Source organism: Ictalurus punctatus, chromosome 24 (assembly GCF_001660625.3).
Source record: "Ictalurus punctatus breed USDA103 chromosome 24, Coco_2.0, whole genome shotgun sequence".
Lineage (NCBI taxonomy): Eukaryota > Metazoa > Chordata > Actinopteri > Siluriformes > Ictaluridae > Ictalurus > Ictalurus punctatus.
In genome coordinates this window covers 10,570,370-10,590,269 of record NC_030439.2, presented here as the reverse complement: position 1 = coordinate 10,590,269, position 19,900 = coordinate 10,570,370, and the positions used below count along the sequence as shown (strand labels likewise).

Sequence of the window (19,900 nt, the reverse complement as noted above, 5' to 3'; positions counted from 1 at the left end):
CCACGCCACAGACTAAAAGGCCAACGTCCACTGAATTCAGTTGTCTAGATATCATTATCAGATTAGGATTTAGTATATAAGAAATTCCATAAATATCACTGGCTTATGATTACAATAAAAAGCAGAGAAAAGCATGCAATACACTATCAGGACTCAAAATATTCAAGTTTCTTAATTGAATCTGTTGTTTTATTCAAGGCGCATAACTTTTGACACATACAAAGCCCTCCATCACACACATACTGAGTGACAAAATGACACACCTGAACATGAAACAACTTATAAAACGCTTCATCTGAAGCAATGTCATAGGTTTTATACAAAATCTGATGTTCATAGTCTACAAAAGGGGTTTGCTAAAGTGCATTTAAATGTAGAGGGAAGCACACATGGTGTATAGTACTACAAATAACACCATCATTCCACTTTGATTGTAAAGACAGAAAAACTTCAGGAACCCTGGGAGAAGTCCTGTTAACCTTCAAACAAGACACCTGAAAGTGCAGGACTGCATGTGTTTTGGCTGGTGAAGCACTCAGTTCTCTGACGTTATACGCAATCATTTATGTGTTTCCCAAGTAGTGACGCATAAAGCTTATCCTGGTTCTCCTTACAACGCCACCTGTGTTGTGCAACAGTGGTCCAATAAAAAAAGGCTTGTGTTTAGCACATGAACAGGAGTGAAAGATCACCACTATGTGTACATTAGATTTTTCAGAACATTCCGCAGGGGCTTTGGTAATCTATCTTTTCGCTTCATTAATTCACATGTGGATCACAGATTATTTAACACTGTCGGTCAAAGAACATCACGATGTACGAGTTTTTCCTCCAGTGTTTACCTTCATAAGAAATCAATGAACAACATGTCCACTTAAGTAGTATCAAAGGTCCTGTGATGTCATCTGGACAACTCCGGCGCACCCTTCCACGACCAAGGTGACAAATCAATAGTCTACAGTGGTTAACGAACAGTCTTTGAACTGCAATCAATCAGCTCTATCAATCAGGCTGATAAAACTCAACCAGTAAAATCAATGGATCCACCAGTGCACAGTGACAGGAGGCATGTAATCACAAGATGAGTGAACCTGACTAACCCGTCTCACTCATCTCTTCTTCTTTTGCTGCCTCATCATCTTCCTCCGCTTGCTGATCATGCCGTGCAGACGCTCCAGACCCTCCTGTAGGCCCTCTCCAATGATGGCACAAGCCGGCTGGAGATGCCAAGGTGTGTGGGAACCGAGTTCAGTGAGCGCCAACAGCCTCTCCAGTTCACCCAGCGGTAGCGCACTACGCAGGTCCTGCTTGTTAGCCAGCACAAGCACAGGGACGCCCTGGTTCTCTTGCAGCCTTGTGATCTTGTGCAGCTCTGTTTTGGCCTCCTCCATGCGCTCAGTGTCCACAGAGTCCACCACAAACACAAGGCCATCTGCACAGCGCGTGTATGAGCGCCACAGCGGCCGCAGCTTCTCCTGACCGCCTACATCCCAAAAGTGGAACGCTGTCGTTCGACTTTTAGTGCCCAGAACCAATTTGATCTTTTCAGTGTTGAAGCCTTTAGTTGGGACCGTGTTCACAAATTCATTGAAGCGCAGCCTGTACAACACTGTAGTCTTGCCGGCACAGTCCAGTCCGAGAATGACAATATGCAAGGCCTGGAACGATGGCAGTCCCGGGAAGATGCTGTGGGGCTCCGATAAACCGTTCCCCATCTTGACAAAGGTGAAAAGGGAGACTGAAGAGACCAGAAGCCACTATTGCTTCACCAAGCAGTCGCAAGGCTTCTCTCACTCCCTGGAGACCGCAAGAACCTGAAAGCAGATGAAAAGAGAGCTGATGCAATGAGGCCAGCAGTGCGAGTCCCTAACAAACACACAGTTCATTGGTTTTCGGCTTGAGAAACTGGATCTAAAGTGGGCTTTCCCTTTGTCATTCTAAAATCGCACACAGCTTTATCTTAGCTGGATGTCACTCCGAGGCAGGAAGGATGAATGTGGAATAAAATCAGCAGGAGCCCGACACCCCATTTGCACATGTAGCAGCAGTGGAGAGCGCAGAGGTTTCATAGGCTAATTCTCTCTACTGCCAAAGCCTAATCCCATTCAACTGCAATAAAAAAAATCCACAATGAATGACAAGAACGGGCTTCTTTCCGCCCACTGGCTTCTATTCATGCCACTTTTTCAGGATAAATGTGGTGCAGGTGCTTCCAGAAAATAAAATGGAAACCCGTTAGTTTGGTCACTGTTTAACCAAATGTAATGATGATAAATCGGGTATAATCTGCATTACGACTAAGACGCTGTCGCCGGCCATCCGTGAGTGCAGTTGCTAAGGGAAACATTGCCGTCAAATAAAAATCAATTTGTAATTGCTGCCAACAAGTGAGTCGGAATCGCGTGCATCAGGCTGCTGCGGTGTGTTCATCATCATCATCATCACCATCACCATCATCATCATCATCATCATTAAAACCCCTCAGAATAAATTTACCGGCACATAACACACAGGTGGATGTGAAGACAGAATATAACACTGACACTCACCTTATTCGCTCCGTCCGCTGTTTGGAAAGGATAATTTCGTCTGTTCGTCTCCACAGCGACGTATTTTCTCTATTAAGACCGTTCGACATGAGCCAACTACAACACCCCTTCTCTACACAGCGCCGCGGCTCACTGACTCGCTGTCCCTGACTGATACATACAGCAAGCCGCCTGCCAGTTTATTCGAGCCCTGCTGCGTCGGCTGACAACATACAAGAGCTCCTGATTGGTCCGTTTCAATACAAGCTCGCGGCTTTGCTGAATGGTGATTGGCCAGAAGTCACGCTCATCTTTTGTTCGAGACACACCTACCGCCTTCCGCGCGCGCTTGCGGACTATCATAAGGACTTTCTGTGTCGGGCTCATGTGCAGTGGGGATTACTGTAAAGTCCCAAAACTGGAGTGCTGAAAATTTTACTTTAACGTTGATTTTATATATAAGACTGATCTTATGATCTTATACAAGGTCAAGATTACCAATAAGGCATCCTTTATTAAATTATAGCTAAAAACAAACAAATAAATAAATAAATTGATTTTAATAATGTTACTCCATTACTTTAAACACATTAAACATTTCATTTTATATGTAGTTTTGCAGTCATGCAGCTTGGTGGATAATGCTTCATTTTTGTGTTAGATGCTACATTCATTGAATGCACTGTTATTATTATTATTATTATTATTATTATTATTATTATTATTATTATTGTTATTATACACTGTAGAGATATTGTTAGGAAGTTACCTAAATAGAGTAAAAAAGAATAGGTTGCATTGAAGGTAGCATTTTTATCAACATTTAGCATATGTGTCTTGAAGTGTGCTTAAATGCATAGGTATAAATAAAAAAAGTGAATTGCTGAATGGTTGATAGTGCAGACTTTCTTTCGGTTACAAATAATATTCAGGGTCTAAATGAAAACTGAAAAGAATGGGTCTTTGCTCAAAGTGGGGAGTTGATGAAAAGAGCTGGTGTCTCGAGATCCATCAACAACTCCATCTATCGGCCAACGAGGCTGAGATGAGCTTGGCTATCACACGGATCACCAGGCCATTAACACGTGTTTGACCTCCAAAAAGGGGCAAAGAACAAGAGCCCAGTCTGGCTGTACTGTATTGTGTTTCGTACAAATACACAATCGTCGTTTTCAGTTGTCTTTAAGACTGAAATCGTGTTAATTCGATATCAATGAGACTATTTCTCTTCTGAGGATAAATAAGAAAAAGTAGGGCAAGTGCTCGGTTTCTCGACCCGTGTCTTTCTCGTGCTTGCCATCTAGCGGCCATTGGTTTCCATATCACTTTATTTCCCCTGGATCAATGTCTGAGATAGCTACTGTACTGTAGTATTAGGCTACATTTGGCATCGACCTTGATTGCATTTCTAAAATAACTGATGGCCTACACCTAAGGTTAATCACTGAGACGATTATTCATCACTGAGGAAGGTGTGACTCAAATGAAACGGACAATGCTCTGATCAGTTTTAAAATATTTTTTTATTGATTTTTATTATTTTATTTTATCAAGCAGTATCAAAAATACCATAAGCCAGACACATTAGGCAATGCAGGGAAGAATAATGCATGCAAGTGCAATAAAAAAATGGTACTAACCCATATGTTTCCTTGTCTTTAAGATGATACACTCTGGAATACATCTTTTGTACCTTTAGTACGTATCTTTTATATGGTGTCATGTATGAATTTCATATTTAAAAGGATTTAAAGTACCTAACTGCAACTTAAGAACCACTGTATTAACTTGAGCTTTTATAATAAGAATGTACTTCATGCATCTTTGCAGATAAATGATACACATTAACAAACGATGTGCACCATTCCAGTGACAAGGAAAGGTAACCTATGATAAGGTACTATTTTGACATAAATGCATGTTTGATATGTTGATAGTTTTAAGGCATAGCCTGCCTTCACCTAGATGTAGCCACAGTCATAGAGACTCCCTGAGCTGAAAATGACATGCTGTGCCTTTACTTTTCGCTCCCAGTCTGCCACTTGGAGGAGTCCCATGCCAGGAACCACCCGGTGAAGGTAGGGGGCTCATGGCCCTGTTTCACTATCACTATGGATGTCCCCTTATCCCGTCCTGATGGGTCCGTGTCAATATATGCCTTGGCTGTAAAGGAATGGTAAATCAGCAATCAGTGAGAGTTTTTTCACCTTTTCGCCTCTGGAGGTCTGTGCTTCCTTGATTGTACAATGCTGTTTGCACATACTTCTGTGATAGACACCAGCCTTGACTCTGTGTGTATTGTGTATTGCACTGTTCTCAGATATGTAAATTTATGTTGAACTCTTTCTGTTTATGGGAAAACAGCCTTTTCTTCCACAAAGTACATTTAAGTCTTTAATTCCTTCAAATGTATACGTTTTTAAATCATATTAGGCAATTTAATTAAAATGTATGTGCTTTTTGATTCAATATTGACTCCAAGCAACCAGACAAACTAAACCAAATATCATTAACAATTCAAATCACCTCTAGCATTAGTACAATGGCAGTAAACCTGACTTGAAATTAAGTCATTCTTTTTAACCTACAGACCCATAAATCAGCAATTGTGTAATTATGATTAGGACATTTAATCTTTTTGTTGTAGGTTACACTTGTATGGTATCACTTAATGTAAGGCCCAAAGCTCAAAAACAATTTGAGAATATTTCACCTCGTCATTTTCTCCCATTATTTTCGTCACACTGAATATGACACGCAATACACTTTTACAACAGTCCAAAATGATGCTGGCAATGATTTAATCTGTAATGCATTTTAATGTCGTTACATGTGCATTTGAGTGTTATTAGTGCTCCGTTTTGACACACATGATTATGTTAAATGATACTGTTATGTTATTATCCGGCTTAATGTGGTGGATTTTATTGCAGAGAAATAAACATGTGCTGCTCACCCGACTTTACTGACTCTGTTCTTTCCACTTCATTGGCATCAGCTCCAATCCAGATAAACACCTGTTAAACACTTTGTGAGTGCCTGACAGTCCAATGATTTATTCAGATCACAGATATATACATGCATATAGAGAGTGATAAAGATTTTTTTTTTCCATATTCACTTGTCAAAATGTAAAATTCATGTAAGAATTCGTCTACTCTACCTGATCCCAAACGTCCATTAACATGACATCATCCTCTGCCAGGTCATCCTGAGTGAACTCACCAGGCACTTCTTCAATCTGAGTATGACCCATAAGTGTGTGATTTATTTCTGGTTATTATGCTATAAAGTATGAGTTGTTATTTTCTAAAACATGAAGAAAGTCTGCAAATAATATATAGAAATTGGAATAAATATGTTGCTATTATGAAATGAGACTCACTGTTTGCTATATGTGATCATTCCAAGATGGTATTTCAAAAAGCTGTACTTTCTCTGGCTTCTCAAAAAATTATATTTAAGTCATTTGACAAAGACCCTTATCAAGAGCAACTTATATTTATCTCTCAGTATTCAGTAGTCCAACATCATACCCACTGAGCTACCACTACCATGAACAAGTTTGTATAAAACTAGACATATAAAAAACCTAAATAATGCAATAACTTAAATAATGCACGTTGAGAAATGATACTTATTTTGTACTAAAACTTAAATCAGATTTAGTTGAACTAAGAAGAGGTCCTAAAACACAGGAACCAAAAATGGCTGCATTACAGACAGGACAGAATACAGACAGGAATTACATGTGATGCTTACCGAAGATGTTTGTCAAGCCAAATGCGGAGACCAAAATACACAACTCATAAGCTATCATTTTAAAATGCCTCATTTAATATAGCGCAAAAACAGCAAACATGTTATATTCCAAACTGTCTTAGCACTAACTATACAGTTTTACTGGTATGCCTTTACTTTATATTCGCTGAATACTCACAATGAATCTTCCTGTTTTGTTGGAGCAGGCAAACAAACGAGGAGGCCGTACAATGCTTTTGCTCTCCAGCCTCTCTGATGTTTGGTACTTGGTTTGTCCACCCAAAGCTTCCCAGAATTTCTCTTTATAAAATTAACAAAAGAAAAAATTAGGCATGTCATATTTCCAACCTGGAAATGTATAGACTAGATTTCCTGTCATGGAAAACACCTTGGGGGGGAAAAAAACATGGGTAAAATGTATTACTCATTTGCAAAAAAGGACTTAGCCAAGGGGTTAGCATAGTTAGAATTCTAATCAGATTTTGTTAAAGGCTGTAGATATCAAATTGTTCAGTCAGTAATGGTTCGTTAGGTGTTGCATTCTTGAGTCTAATGTTAAGACGCCCTTCTATCAGCAGTAGCTGTCAAAATGTTTAAAATCATTTCCTTTAGATAGTGGAAACTGTGAAAATTGTTATTATTATACAAATATCCCAGAATTCAGGTTTGTATGATTAAATCTCATGATGTTGCCAATGATTACAATTTTTTAATTACTTTTAACCATTTATCGTTACTTTTAATGATGTAAATCATCTATGAGACAAGTTAGTTCGTTTTATCACTCACATTATAGCTGCTATAAATAGTCAATTCCTCAACAGCCTCTGTTTTTTCTCTCTTAATAACATAAAAAATGCAGCTTCACATGTCACAGGGAACCTGGAATTCTGACCAGTACAAAATGCTGAAACTGGAGACTCCTTCCAAACATGCTAAATAAATGTCACCTTACAAAAAACAGTAGTGTATGGTATACAACGTACCTATGTAAGTTAAATGATAACATACTAGAGTGAGAACATTCATGTAAACCTTGCAACTGGAAGTATTGTCAGACCTGTACTGTTATAGAAAATTAATCAACACCTGTTGACCAATAATTATCAAACATTCAACAGCGCTCTGGTATAAGTGCGTCTAAACAGCAACTGTGTGTTCTCACCTGGTTCCTTTCCCTCTGTAATACGTTGGGTCTGACACTGCAGCAGCTCACTCATGTATCTAGCTCCACGTTCCTCTTCTTCACTCGCCCCCTTCCCTACCCACAGATACCCGTTCCCCTGAGGCACCTTCAATAGGTAGGCATCATTGGAGTTCAAACTAGCTGCATTGGCATCAACCTGTTAGAAAGCATACATAAAAATACATCTCCAGTTAATAAATTAACTGATAAATTAGAACCATATGTTTTATACCCAGTCACCTGCGCATATGTTTGCTAGACCTCACCTCAGATATGCGTGTGATGGTACCCAGGTTTTTGCGCACTTGAAATAGCCGGGTCGGGGGTGGAGGTTCCTGCCCTCCTTGCCTGGATGTTCCATTTTTATACACAACCAGAGGCTTGGCTTTGAACAGACTCAGCAAATGTGCTGGCTCCTTTCCTTGGGTCACCCGGACCTAAACATTGTGTGCTCGAGTTTTAAACACAGCTTTAAATATGACCACAAGATGGCAGTGTTATTCTTGAATAATATGCATACTGTAGGTTACATATGGGGCTTCTCTAACATTTTCATTATAAACATTTGGGCCCCCACCCTGAACAGTCTTAATTCTGGAGCCCCGTCTACTGAGGGTTCCCTCCTCTCCCCTTTTTACAGTATCCCTGAATGTAGCAATTATTTTACTACTTGATTAATCAAGTACTTTTAAATTGAGTTATTTATTGCACATTACATTTTTTGTAATATGAAATTGCAATAAAAATGACCTATTAGTACAATATGATTGATGGCTACAGTTGTTTTACTTAAACCTCATATTTTGCACATATTCTCTTTTTTTCAGTGACTTGCATAAGTATTCACCCCTTTAAACGTTTCCACATTTTGTAGTGTTACAACTGGAATTGAATTATACGTAATTTGGATTATATGTCATTAATCTACACAAAACAGCCCATAATATTGAATTTGGAAGAAAAATCTACAGAGTTTGCAAACTAGATTTTGTAAAAGTTGTGAATGAATTTGCTGTGAAACACCTAAATTAGCTCTGATGCACTCAGTTATACGACTGGAGGCCACCTGTGTGCAGTTAAAGGCTCACATGATCTCAATATAAATACACCTGTTCCTGTAAAGACCCAGAGTTTATCAGCAAACATACCTAAACAAACAGCATCATGAAGAGCAAGAACCTATCAAATATAATAGCATTACTATTAACCACCGTCGGCTTTATACCAGGCCCACCTAGATTATTAGACATGGTAGTATATATATATATATATAAAATCAATTTTCTTTTCTATTTCTAAAGCGTGTGCACAGCTAGTCACCTGGACTGCATTTCCACCCAGTGACTTGTCCAGTTCCACAGTGAGAAAGGCTGAAGCAGTCACCTCATCTATTGTACTGCTGGAACCCTGCCTATAAAGAGAGAGCAGAAAGGTCTATACTTTCAGAGCTAATAAATAAACTACAGGTAAGATAAGTGTCTGTCACATCGTTGAATTTAGTCATAGACAAACACTGAAGTGTAACTCTTACCAGGTGTAAATGATTTGTCCTCTCGTGTAGGTGTATAAAATGATATAACAATCCCCTCCATAGAACTGCCCATATGTCTTTGGATCTATGGGAACTTTGCTCTGTTCTTTATTACCAGTCTCTATCCTCCAGATCTGAAAAGTAAAACATTGAAAAACAGCAAACTATGAATGAAGAATACACATTGGTATTTTAAAAAACAGTGTCTTTATGTGAAGGCATCTGCACAATTGATTGAGGAGGTGTATGATTACAGTTAGATATTCTGTCCTCCTCATCAATCTTCAGTGCCTGAGTTTACTAATAATCCCCACAGCCATGTTGCAAAAAATCTAGTGGAAAGCCTTCTCAGAAGAGTGGAGGTTATTATTACAGTAAAAATTGACTAAATCTATAATGGGATGTTTAACAAGCTCGTATGGGTATGATAGTCAGGTGTCCACAAACGTTTGTCAATATATAGTGCATTTTTACAACCTTTTGTCTAAAATAATCTACTTTAAGATATTTGTTAAGAGCAAATAATGTAACGATGCCAAAATTTTTATCATTGAAAGACCCCTGACATCCTGCTAGTCCATTTATACCAAGCGCTCTACATGTTGCCCACCTGTGTTTCTCCAGTGCCATCATCCACCATGTTGTACTGGGCTGCCATTTGGTGAGATTCATGAAGTTTAGAAGCATCAAACTCCACTTGTTGAATCCTAGCAATCTGCTCAGTGACATAGACCCGGCCCAGTCCTTCACTTTGGTCCTTCTCTTTCCAGTCCATAAAGAACTGCTTGAAGATGGGAGTCTCTCCTCCTTCTGGAAGCACCTGAATCTGTGTTTGAGGAAGGACCATTACTTTATCAATTACATAGTGATTATGACTCAGTGAAGCTTGTTTATGCTTTTTAGGACAGATTTAATGAATTGTTAATATAAAGCAGTATAACTGTGTGGCAGCCTGGGAAAACTGTACACATGGGGCATATTCTGCTTTTTCATCTACACACTAGATACATGACCTGGCAATTCAGGGGGAATTTCATTATTCAACCTTAAGTTTCATATACACAGTCTCCTAATTGTTCAGTGTAGGTGGAAAAAAAATTCACTATGTTAAGGGATTTCCTAGAGTGTCATATAATCTATTATTAACTTAGGGCTGTGATACCTGTGTGTTTGCAGGATAACCCATCTGCTTGATGAAGCCCTCTGCCGTCTTCATAGCCTCTTTTCTTTCACTGGGGTTTGCGTTGCGGCCTAGGTCAGATATGAAGCAGTTTGTATGATACAGTATGAGATAAAGCAAAGAACAAGATATAGAAAACCTCAGCAGGCTTTCTTTTACTCAGCAGATCATTAGACCCAATTCATTAACTATGAATCTATATAAGTTCATAGAAGGACGATGCTATGAAGACTATACGATTCAGTTGTACACACCCTTCCACACAAAGATCATCTTGCTTTTTCCATGATCCAAAATGAAGCACTCATCAGTCAACAGGTGACTCTGAGAGAAAGGATTCTCTTCTGATACAAGTGTCACTTGCATTTTTCCACTGGCATCAGATACCTAATAAAAGATCATCATTTGTTTTGTGCTGTGGTTTACTGGTAAAGTTGAATATGTGAATTTGCTTCTGTATATTTTGTTGTGCTGTGGTGCAGCTGGTAAACTGTCCCACCATGTAAAGCTTTGCCATTTTTCTGTTAGACAGATCAGCTGCGATGTCATCATTATCATCACCATCTGCAAGGTCTGGCTTTTCACCAAGTACCTGTGACATGAAAAATATTAAGAGCAACATTTGTTGTCACAACAAGATGTGTATACATGAACAGTGGCTTCAAGTTGCTAAAACAATTTTACACCACACACACACACACACTGCATGCTTCCTGTTGTTTTACAGAAAGGATTTCCTCCTTCCAGTAATGAACTTCATGACACGTGCAATCAAGAGACCTTCTAATATTTCTATAGCTTTGATTTAGGATTAAATGTTACATGTTACCTCAGTCAGCCTATTGGGTTCACTTCCATCTTCTACAATTACAAGCTGAGCTCTGCCGTTGCGTTCATTATCACGAATGCCTGCAGCAACCTGGGCTGCCTTCAGCCGTTCAAACTTGTTGCACATCGAGCCACACCACTGGTAGATAGTCTGGAGAGAGTGCGCATGAGAGACAATGAGAGACAGAATAAGGCCCCAGATAACAGCCATACAAACATTCAATAACCCTGTAATTTCAACCGTTTGCTCGGTATATTACAACTTCTTTGTCTTCATGTTTGAATTACTTTACAAATATTTTAAATGCTGTCAACTACAAATGTTTGATTTCACTTCTGACAGCGTACTTATTGTGTTTACATTGGGGAAAACACTGTGGAATTGTTTAATGGACATTTAAATATTTTAGTTGTTTATGTGTGATTAGTCAAGGCATATTAATAAACCATAAAGCACCAGGTTTCTTATTCAGCAATTCACTCAGAGTATATCATAAGTCATAATATTTTTTTCTCCAAAGAGAAGGAGAAGCTACAGAATCTAATAAATGGGCAACTAAGGGTAAGCTCTCAGTATGTTACAATAAGTGTAAAAGTGAAACACCAGTGCAAATGAATACAAATTTATTCTGACTGATCTCATTTATCATATGATGAAGCATTTACTGCATGCACTGATGGGACCAAGGTACAGACAGGTGACAAATTAAAGGGAAAAAACAACATAGCATGTCTTAATAATGTGTCAAGCCAGCACAAGTTGGAACTGCACTGGAGGGATGAACACCATTGTACCAAAATATATTCCCTCAACAGGTGCTTTGATGATGGCGTTCAACAGTCTCCTATAGGTGTTTAACTGGTACCCATCAAAACATTCAGTCAGCCCCAGTCAGGATAGAAATGTTTCATCAGTCAGAAGAACTTTGGAATCTTTCCCTCTAAGGGGACACACTCACTCAGAGCAATTAGGAGGCACCTTTAATTTGTGACCCATCAGTATGTCAAAATCTGTACATATTATGAGTTTATTGTAATATCTAATAATCCATGTGCATTATGTTTCTTTTTTGGGCTTCTACTGTTAGCATTAAACAACACTTTTATTACATCAAATGCTGAGCCATATAATGTCTTATGCATTGCTGGATGCTATGATTGAACTAATAAGAGTATACCTTGTATTGGTCTACCTATAATACATGTATATATTTTTGTATTTGTAGTTTTTTTGTAACCTATATACTGTAAACTATATGTGAAATAAAATTTAAAAACTGCTTGAAACTATATTGTAAAATGTCTTCACAAGTTGTTATCGATATATTATTCAATACACTTTTGACTGAATACATGTAAAAGGTTTTGCTTAAATGATATTGGTGTGCTTATCTGATTTCATTACCAACACAACTGTCTGAAAGATAGTTGAAGCTGGTCAATAAATTCAAAAGTAATATCTTGCCATATACCGTACAGTATCTGTCTTGCCAAACAAGGCACCCTGTTTAAACAATATCATGTATCCTTGCTAGTCCTGTACTAATCCTTGAGTTCTCTCTGACTCCATGTTGACAATAGAGTAATTAAAATAATATTCCCTCCCATTGTACATACACAGCACATGTGTGGTGTGCAAGAGATCCTGTTTCATACTACTGAAGTGTACAGTGTACTGAAGTGTAATTAGAAAGTACATAACTGATTTTACCATTTGCCTTCTCTGGAAATGAGTGCTCTTATTAGCACATTTTTAAAGCAGAAATGGAACAAGGCAATATTATAAGTTAAGCTACAGTTAAGCTAGTAACTCACCAGCAATAAATACCCTAGACATACCTCAAGAATTTTCTTCTTAAACTTGAAATAAACTTGATCTAATCTTGTGTATTCTCTGATTAAGATCATTTAAAGTTATTTAGTGTCTAAGAGCAGTGTGTTTTTGTGGGCCCTTACTGCACCCAGGTCCACTATGAAACAGTCGCCCTTGTTGAAGCTGGCCCAGTCCAGAGGTACTTCCGTAGCCCTGACCACACGCCTGCCCTTGATGTGGAAGAGACGTTTGGCACTGAGGTCATTGGTGACCACATGCTGGAACCCTGATGCAACACCTCCTGCCTGGAATCATAAAGAAACAATGTTTTTTACTTTCCTACTCTGCAATACACTTTTTAACTCCATGCATCATTCCTGTCTGAAAAACTACAAACATTTGCACAAACATTCTCCTAAACAGTCAATCGTTATAAGGAAAAAGAAAAAAGCAAGCGTATAACAAATATGAACCACTTAAAGCTAAAGTCTCAAAAAGCAAAAGTTTAAGAACTATGTGGGAAAACATACTTTGTATGTGATCCCTCCTTTAAAGTAGCTGGTGAAAGCAGTAGATTCACAGCCCTGGAGTTCACGGTACTGAACTGGCTTTCCTCCTAGATAGTCATCTAGCTGTACTGTAAATATGGCTGCAGCTGTACTTTCATCCTGAGTGCACTCCTTACCTGGACAAATTCAGCAATATATACAGATAGAAAGACATTAGAGAATAAGTCAATATTCATTATTCATTATTAGTTTGCAAAAATATTTACAAAAATAATCCCTTAAAGGTTGTGATTGCATATTTCATAATATTTACAGAAGGCACTGCATATGAATTTCATAATATTAAAGTTTTCCACTGTTGCATATTACATGAATTAGCATCAGTGGCGTTAGTGTTCAGTTTGTGACAGTAAGCAGTTTGTCTGTTTTCACACTTTTGCACAACTGTTGGTACTCAGTGTGTTAAACTCTCAAGTTGTAGGCTAACACTTTTTATGCTTTGCAAACAACTTTGATACTAAACTACAAGATGCACAGAAGCACGATAAAAACACTTGTGGTTGATATGATTTCTTCATAAAATGCCTTGCATGCATCCCTCTCCATTATCTGATGAAGTGCATTAGAGTATTTCCTTTCCTAAGATGAGGATGTGATGGACAGAAAATCCATTAAGAGCCCATTACATCCTCAGTGGTCAGTGATTCTTAATGGTGTGGGTTGAAAGAAAGACAAGACTTAAGAGCAGAGACAAGGCAACATATGTCAATAGAATAAATTTTTTTCTCATGTTGGTGAAGTTAAAGAAATAATAGCATAAAACAGATCTGATTTGAATTGTTTGCAAATTGTAACATATATCAGATCTCATTTTGCAAGCTTTCATTGGCCATAAGACTATAGTAAGCCAGAACTGGTTTGAATTATTTGCATGCATGGACTACTGTGCACACTTCCTTCCTCAGATACCATGAAGCCACTCAACAGCTAGCCAAGCGCATAACCTTGGATGTGCAGTGAACCGATACAATTTCTATCATTTCATCAGTATATGTTCTACTGCAACTTAATGTGATCAGCAAAGATCAGAACACATCGGTAGTAGAGTGTCATTGCAGATTGTTCATTTGCATCACAAAAATATCAGGAAATGTGTCATGCCTGTAAGCTGTCTAATTACCATTAGTTATGCTTTAATTACCAGTTCAAAGACGAGTGCAAAATCATTATGTATTTTCACTCATTTTCCAATGCCATGCATTTAAAGTTTCCATTACTCAGACATCTCTTTTCCCCAAACACACGTCAATATAAGATAGAGGTCAGTGTCATTAAGACAAAAAAGGATTTTGCATCATGGGTTTGAGATGCAAATGACACACTTGATATACTTCCCCATTCCACTTTCCCCCGAGCCAGATTATATTAAGCCTTACGTATCTCAGTTTACATATTAGAATATTATCAATGATTTGATACAGCAACAGGGAAATGTCACACACATTTTGACAGGTCACGTTAATACACTTTGAATAGACTGAATTGCCCATTATAAAAATCCTGACAGCATAAGCACATAGCTCTTATTTCAAACTCCAAACAAATAACACGAATAACGTTCATGTCAGAAAATAAATACTATGTGCTACCGATGTTCTGTAACTCACCCAGCCAGAAGTGCAGATCATAGAAGCAGGCATTTTTCTGTTTGACTGTGCGAAGGACTAAGTATGCATCACCTACATAGAAGCTCCCATGCAGGCTTTCTGGCACTGGTGCCAGCTCTATGTTCTCGATCCTCCAGATTTGAAGGCCTGTTTTCTTGCCTGCCTGTTCAAACTCCTTGTGGTAGACAGCCATGGCTGAGTGGAGTGAGTAGTCTAGGTGTATGGAGCTGCGAGTGTGGTGTGAGACACAGCTGCTTTACAGGACTGGAATCAATAGTGGCAGTGTATAACACACTTCCACTTCTAGAGAGACCAGAGGGCAAGTGGGTGTGTTCAACAAATTTCCAACCCAAAGTAGACAGATGTATGCAGAAACAGAGAGTGTCAAAGAAAGAAGGAGAAAGAAAAACACACTCACTTGATTCACATTTCACACATTTCAGTGGAAGCAGATTAGAATGCAGTGGAAGTAGATTAGAATGAAATTAAAGGCAATATGATCTTTATCTCTGTGGAGTTTATTACAACAGAACTTTACAAGAGTATATCATGCAGGAAGGAAGCCTATCTCATGAGAGTTTTAAACAGAAAGTGATTGGATGTTGTTCCTGTTCATACGAATAAAGTCTCAAAAATGCAAATACTAATAAAGGGGCTAACGCTAACTTTAACTGTTCTAATGTATTCATGTGAATTGCTGCATGCAAAGTTGAATTTCCAGGCATGTGGGGAAAAGATTAAATAAAGTAATGTAAGGCAGCACAATGTAATACAAAAATGTAATTGATGTACATTAATTTGACCTTATATGTGATCTAATGTGACTAAAAAAAGAAACCTCTATGCTGGGCGCACGGTGGCTTAGTGGTTAACATGTTTGCCTCACACCTCCAGCTTTGGGGGTTTGATTCCCACCGTGGCTGAGTTTGTGTGTTCTCCCCGTGCTGTGGGGATTTCCTCCAGGTACTCCAGTTTCCTCCCCCAGTCCAAAGACATGCATGGTAGGCTGATTGGCATGTCTAAAGTGGCCATAATGTATGAATGGGTGTGTGTATGTGATTGTGCCCTGCAATGGATTGGCACCCTGTCCAGGGTGTACCCCGCCTTGTGCCCCATGCTCCCTGGGATAGGCTCCAGGTTCCCCTGTGACCCTCAAGGAAGGATAAGTGGTATAGAAGTTGGATGGATGTATGGAACCTGTAAGCTGTCTGTGCACTGAAGTAGGTTTGTTTTCTCAGCACACAGCAGAACAAATATGACTTTCAAAAGGCCTGCCACTGCAACTTGTGAAAAGTTTTTAAAATACTTTTAATACAAATCACAAGCTGTGAATAAATGTGCATGAGTCATGAAAGTGTCAGCTGTATGCATGAATACAAGAGAACGTGAGTGAGAGGCAATGTGTTTGCATTTTCCTGGCACTGGCAATAAGGAAGTCAAAATCTTGTATAGTCAAGCCATTCATAAACGTCTGGAAGGACAGTAGCTTTCCAAACAAAATCCTTATAGTATGTTTATACTTGTATAGCATCTGTATTCCAAAGTAGGGCACACCACTGTATGCTTGGGTTCTGGTCCTCAGGGCATCTGGAACACCTCCGATGACACACCTAAATGAGTCACACCAAATACCTTGTACAAATATGATGAGAACTGGGACGGGGTTTAAAAAAAAAAAAAAAAAAAAAAAAGTTGGCTGTCTGTGGTGGGAAAAGGACCACTTGGTAAAACTGGTTCGCTGTATGCGCTGCACTCCTCCTCTGCACTTGATTGTCTCTATAATCCTTCTGAAGCTGCTCAGGAGCCACTTTAGCCTCACTGACTGAGTCAGAGATTAATGCTGTGCTCTGAAAACATTCACCTACATAAACACACATCACAGTTCATCCCATACACTAACCTACTAGGCTTCTTGATAACATTGCTAGAGAATTGTAAGAGTATGCATTACTGATTGACTTCTTTATAGGCACTTGATTGATAAGGTAGATAGTAACATGGTAAGATAAGGTAGATGATAAGTAACTTTACAATTTGCTGCTGGCGTGCATGCTTTTCCCACATAAAAATTTTGAAACACATTTAGATCGGATGTTAGGCATACTGCCTCGGGAATATCCAACTCCTGCTTACAGTGCAAGATCCCTGAACCACTGCAGAGGACATCATCGGCTGGTAATGGCCAGTGACCAAACGGCAGTGAGATGGGTTTTATCATCAAGGGAAGCAAAGTTGAAGGTCTGTGTATAACATTCATTCATCAGTAACCACGTCATCCTGAACAAAGTGGATCTGGAGCCTATCCTTGGAACACCAAATGGAGGCAAGAATACACCATGGAAGGGGTCTCAGTCACATGCACACACATAATTACACATTCCTTCACACATTCCTTCACTACTTGAAGACATCTTCAAGTATCGTGATGAGATATTTATGCCATAATGCCCACCCGTAGTTAACAGACCTATCTGACCTATCATTAATATACCAAATCATTTCATTTTTAACTTATTTAACTTATTTTTAACCAACAAATAAAAAAATGAGGGTTCATTTTTCAAGCACTCGTTCTGCATCATCCCCCTGAACAGGCTCTACATAATCAGAGGTTAAATTAACAACATTGCAGAGCAAAGTTCACTGTGTCATGGCAGAGCAAGCGACACTTTGAACAACGTTTTTATGATCTTATAAAGCACATATTATCTTATCACTAGCATTGATGGAAACTGGAATATACTCTCTGTGTGTGTTTTGAATCAATGCAATTTAGAAATGACAGTGTGGTTTATATTACATCATGTCATGATATGCAGCAACAATGACCCGCATGTTTCATAAAAGCATGCTAATAAGAGCCAATGAAGGTTACATTATAAACTTAGCCTGTAGCACTGTTACATTATTTTTCTGTTTAAAGGTATCAGATTTTATCTTTCATGCTTTTGCTTAATAGTATATTTTCATAAATAGTAGTTTGTGTATTGTCTATTACCAGTGCTCAGAAGAAAGCATGTTATGTATAATGATATTATAATTTTTACTGTCTCTCTTGCACTCCAGCCTTCATGACTAAGGCACAGCAGCCTTAATCTTGTAGTAAATTAAACTGTTCCAGCTTGAAAGTCATAAATCTGCCGTCTTACCATAAGTAAACCACACGACTGTCCCTGCAGTATCTGTGGTCCATTAGCACACACAAGCAAAACTGATTAAAGAAGACATAAGAGGATTTAGACCTTTATTCAAGCCAAGAAAATATGCTTCAGATGAACATGTACCAAAACTATTAGTGCACTATTTATTTACAAGTCTTTTTATTACACGATACTTTCAGCATCTAGAACTATTATCTCTTTGTTAAAACTCTGCAAACAAAGCTTAAGCTAAAACAACACGATAATGGTTATAAACTTCACACACTGTCAGACACAACTGTTAAATATAATGACACCTTCGGCCATTTGTCTGCTGTATATTTTGCTGATGTTAGATACGAAAATCATGATCCTTAGCAGATGAGTGCAAAGACTTTAAATAGACAAAAATATGACCTTGAAACAAATATTCAGTGGGTTCAGTGATAAATATCGAATCGTGAACCACTTTAGTGTTAAAAACAAAAATAAAAACACTTACAGTCCCATCAGAAAGTATTGGAACAAAAAGGCTAATTCCATTTTTTTCATTATACATTGAAGATATTTGGGTTTGAGAAACTATGAGATGACAGATCAGAATTTCAGCTTTAATTTCCTGATGTTTACATCTAGATGTGTTAACCAACTTAAAACATGGCATCTTTGGTTGGAGACCACCCAATGTTTAGGTGAACAAAAGTATAGGAACTGATAGTCAAATATTTTATACTATATATAAAACAGCATCCAGCTGGTTGACATCCAGCCAATGACATCAAAAAAAAGTTACATTTTCTTTCGAGTTGCTTTTTCAGGCTTATAATGCAGCTTCTTTCAGTTGTTGTTCGTTTTGGGGTGTTTCTCCCTTCAGTAGGCGATTGACTTGGCAGGATTAAAACTTTCCACTTCGCCCCGATGAAGTCCTTTGTTGGGTTGTCAGTGCTGTTCGGGTCATTGTCTTGCTGCAGGATGAAGTTCCTCCCAATTAGATGGAATGTGCTTCTATGTAAACTGAATTCATTCTCCTGCTACCATCATGAGTTACATCATCAGTAAAGATTAGACAGCCCGTTCCAGAAGCAGCCACGCAAGCCCAAGCCATGACACTACCTCCACCATACTTGACTGATGTTTCTCTGAGCTCCACACTTTGGCCTTTCCATCACTTTGGTAGAGGTTAATTATGGTTCAAGAACTTTTGTGGCTCATCTCTGAATTTCTTTGCAAATTCCAATATGGCTTTCCAATTCTTACTGCTTATGAGTGGTTTGCATCTTGTGGTATGGCCTCTATATTTCTGCACTTGAAGTCTTCTTCAAACAGTAGATTGCATATTCACCCCTGCCCGGTGGAGGTGCAGGGGTGATGTTAGTGATGTCACTAATTGTTGTTTTGGGGGATTTTTTCATAGCTCTCACAATGTTTCTGTCATCAACTGTTGTTTTCTTTACCCAATCTGTTCCTTGTCTGGTTGTTAGTACACCAGTGGTTTCTTTCTTTTTCAGGACATTCCAAATTGTTGTAATGGCTATGCCGAGTGCTTGTGCAATGGCTCTGTTAGATTTTCCCTCTTTTCTCAGCTTCGAAATGACTCTGGTCCTCACATTGGTCTGATCTTCATGTTGGTTTTTCACAGGTAAAACCTAGGGCTCAAACCATGAGTAGACATTCAGAGCTGTTAATTTTTTTAAAAATCAATTTAACATGACACACCTGGGCAGCAGGAAACAAATAGAAGTCACATTTTCCAATA

At 38.6% G+C, this 19,900-nt stretch overlaps 2 protein-coding genes across 2 annotated transcripts; both read right to left on the bottom strand.

The window, feature by feature from the left end:
• Nucleotides 1-161: 161 nt before the first annotated feature.
• arl4ab (ADP-ribosylation factor-like 4ab) lies at nucleotides 162-2,723 on the bottom strand. The gene is made up of 2 exons (XM_017455188.3): nucleotides 2,550-2,723; nucleotides 162-1,814 (listed from the first exon to the last, which is right to left on the bottom strand). The coding sequence occupies exon 2, from the start codon at nucleotides 1,713-1,715 to the stop codon at nucleotides 1,110-1,112; it is 606 nt and encodes a 201-aa protein (XP_017310677.1). The 5' UTR covers nucleotides 1,716-1,814; nucleotides 2,550-2,723; the 3' UTR covers nucleotides 162-1,109.
• A 1,309-nt stretch (nucleotides 2,724-4,032) lies between these two features.
• On the bottom strand, nucleotides 4,033-15,302 carry scin (scinderin). The gene is made up of 16 exons (XM_017454789.2): nucleotides 15,005-15,302; nucleotides 13,359-13,513; nucleotides 12,972-13,133; nucleotides 11,017-11,166; nucleotides 10,687-10,779; nucleotides 10,442-10,574; nucleotides 10,170-10,258; nucleotides 9,618-9,833; nucleotides 9,008-9,141; nucleotides 8,797-8,887; nucleotides 7,743-7,913; nucleotides 7,456-7,633; nucleotides 6,469-6,590; nucleotides 5,692-5,769; nucleotides 5,485-5,545; nucleotides 4,033-4,691 (listed from the first exon to the last, which is right to left on the bottom strand). The coding sequence occupies exons 1-16, from the start codon at nucleotides 15,195-15,197 to the stop codon at nucleotides 4,546-4,548; spliced, it is 2,172 nt and encodes a 723-aa protein (XP_017310278.1). The 5' UTR covers nucleotides 15,198-15,302; the 3' UTR covers nucleotides 4,033-4,545.
• Between the last annotated feature and the right edge of the window lie 4,598 nt (nucleotides 15,303-19,900).

Excerpts from the sequence above, each read along its gene's own strand:
- arl4ab (XM_017455188.3), bottom strand. The coding sequence starts at position 1,715 with ATGGGGAACGGTTTATCGGAGCCCCACAGCATCTTCCCGGGACTGCCA.
- scin (XM_017454789.2), bottom strand. The coding sequence starts at position 15,197 with ATGGCTGTCTACCACAAGGAGTTTGAACAGGCAGGCAAGAAAACAGGC. Across the intron at positions 9,142-9,617 it reads ATGGCACTGGAGAAACACAG|ATCTGGAGGATAGAGACTGG; the intron begins GTGGGCAACATG and ends TTTACTTTTCAG. Across the intron at positions 5,770-6,468 it reads ACAAAACAGGAAGATTCATT|ATTGAAGAAGTGCCTGGTGA; the intron begins GTGAGTATTCAG and ends GGTCATACTCAG.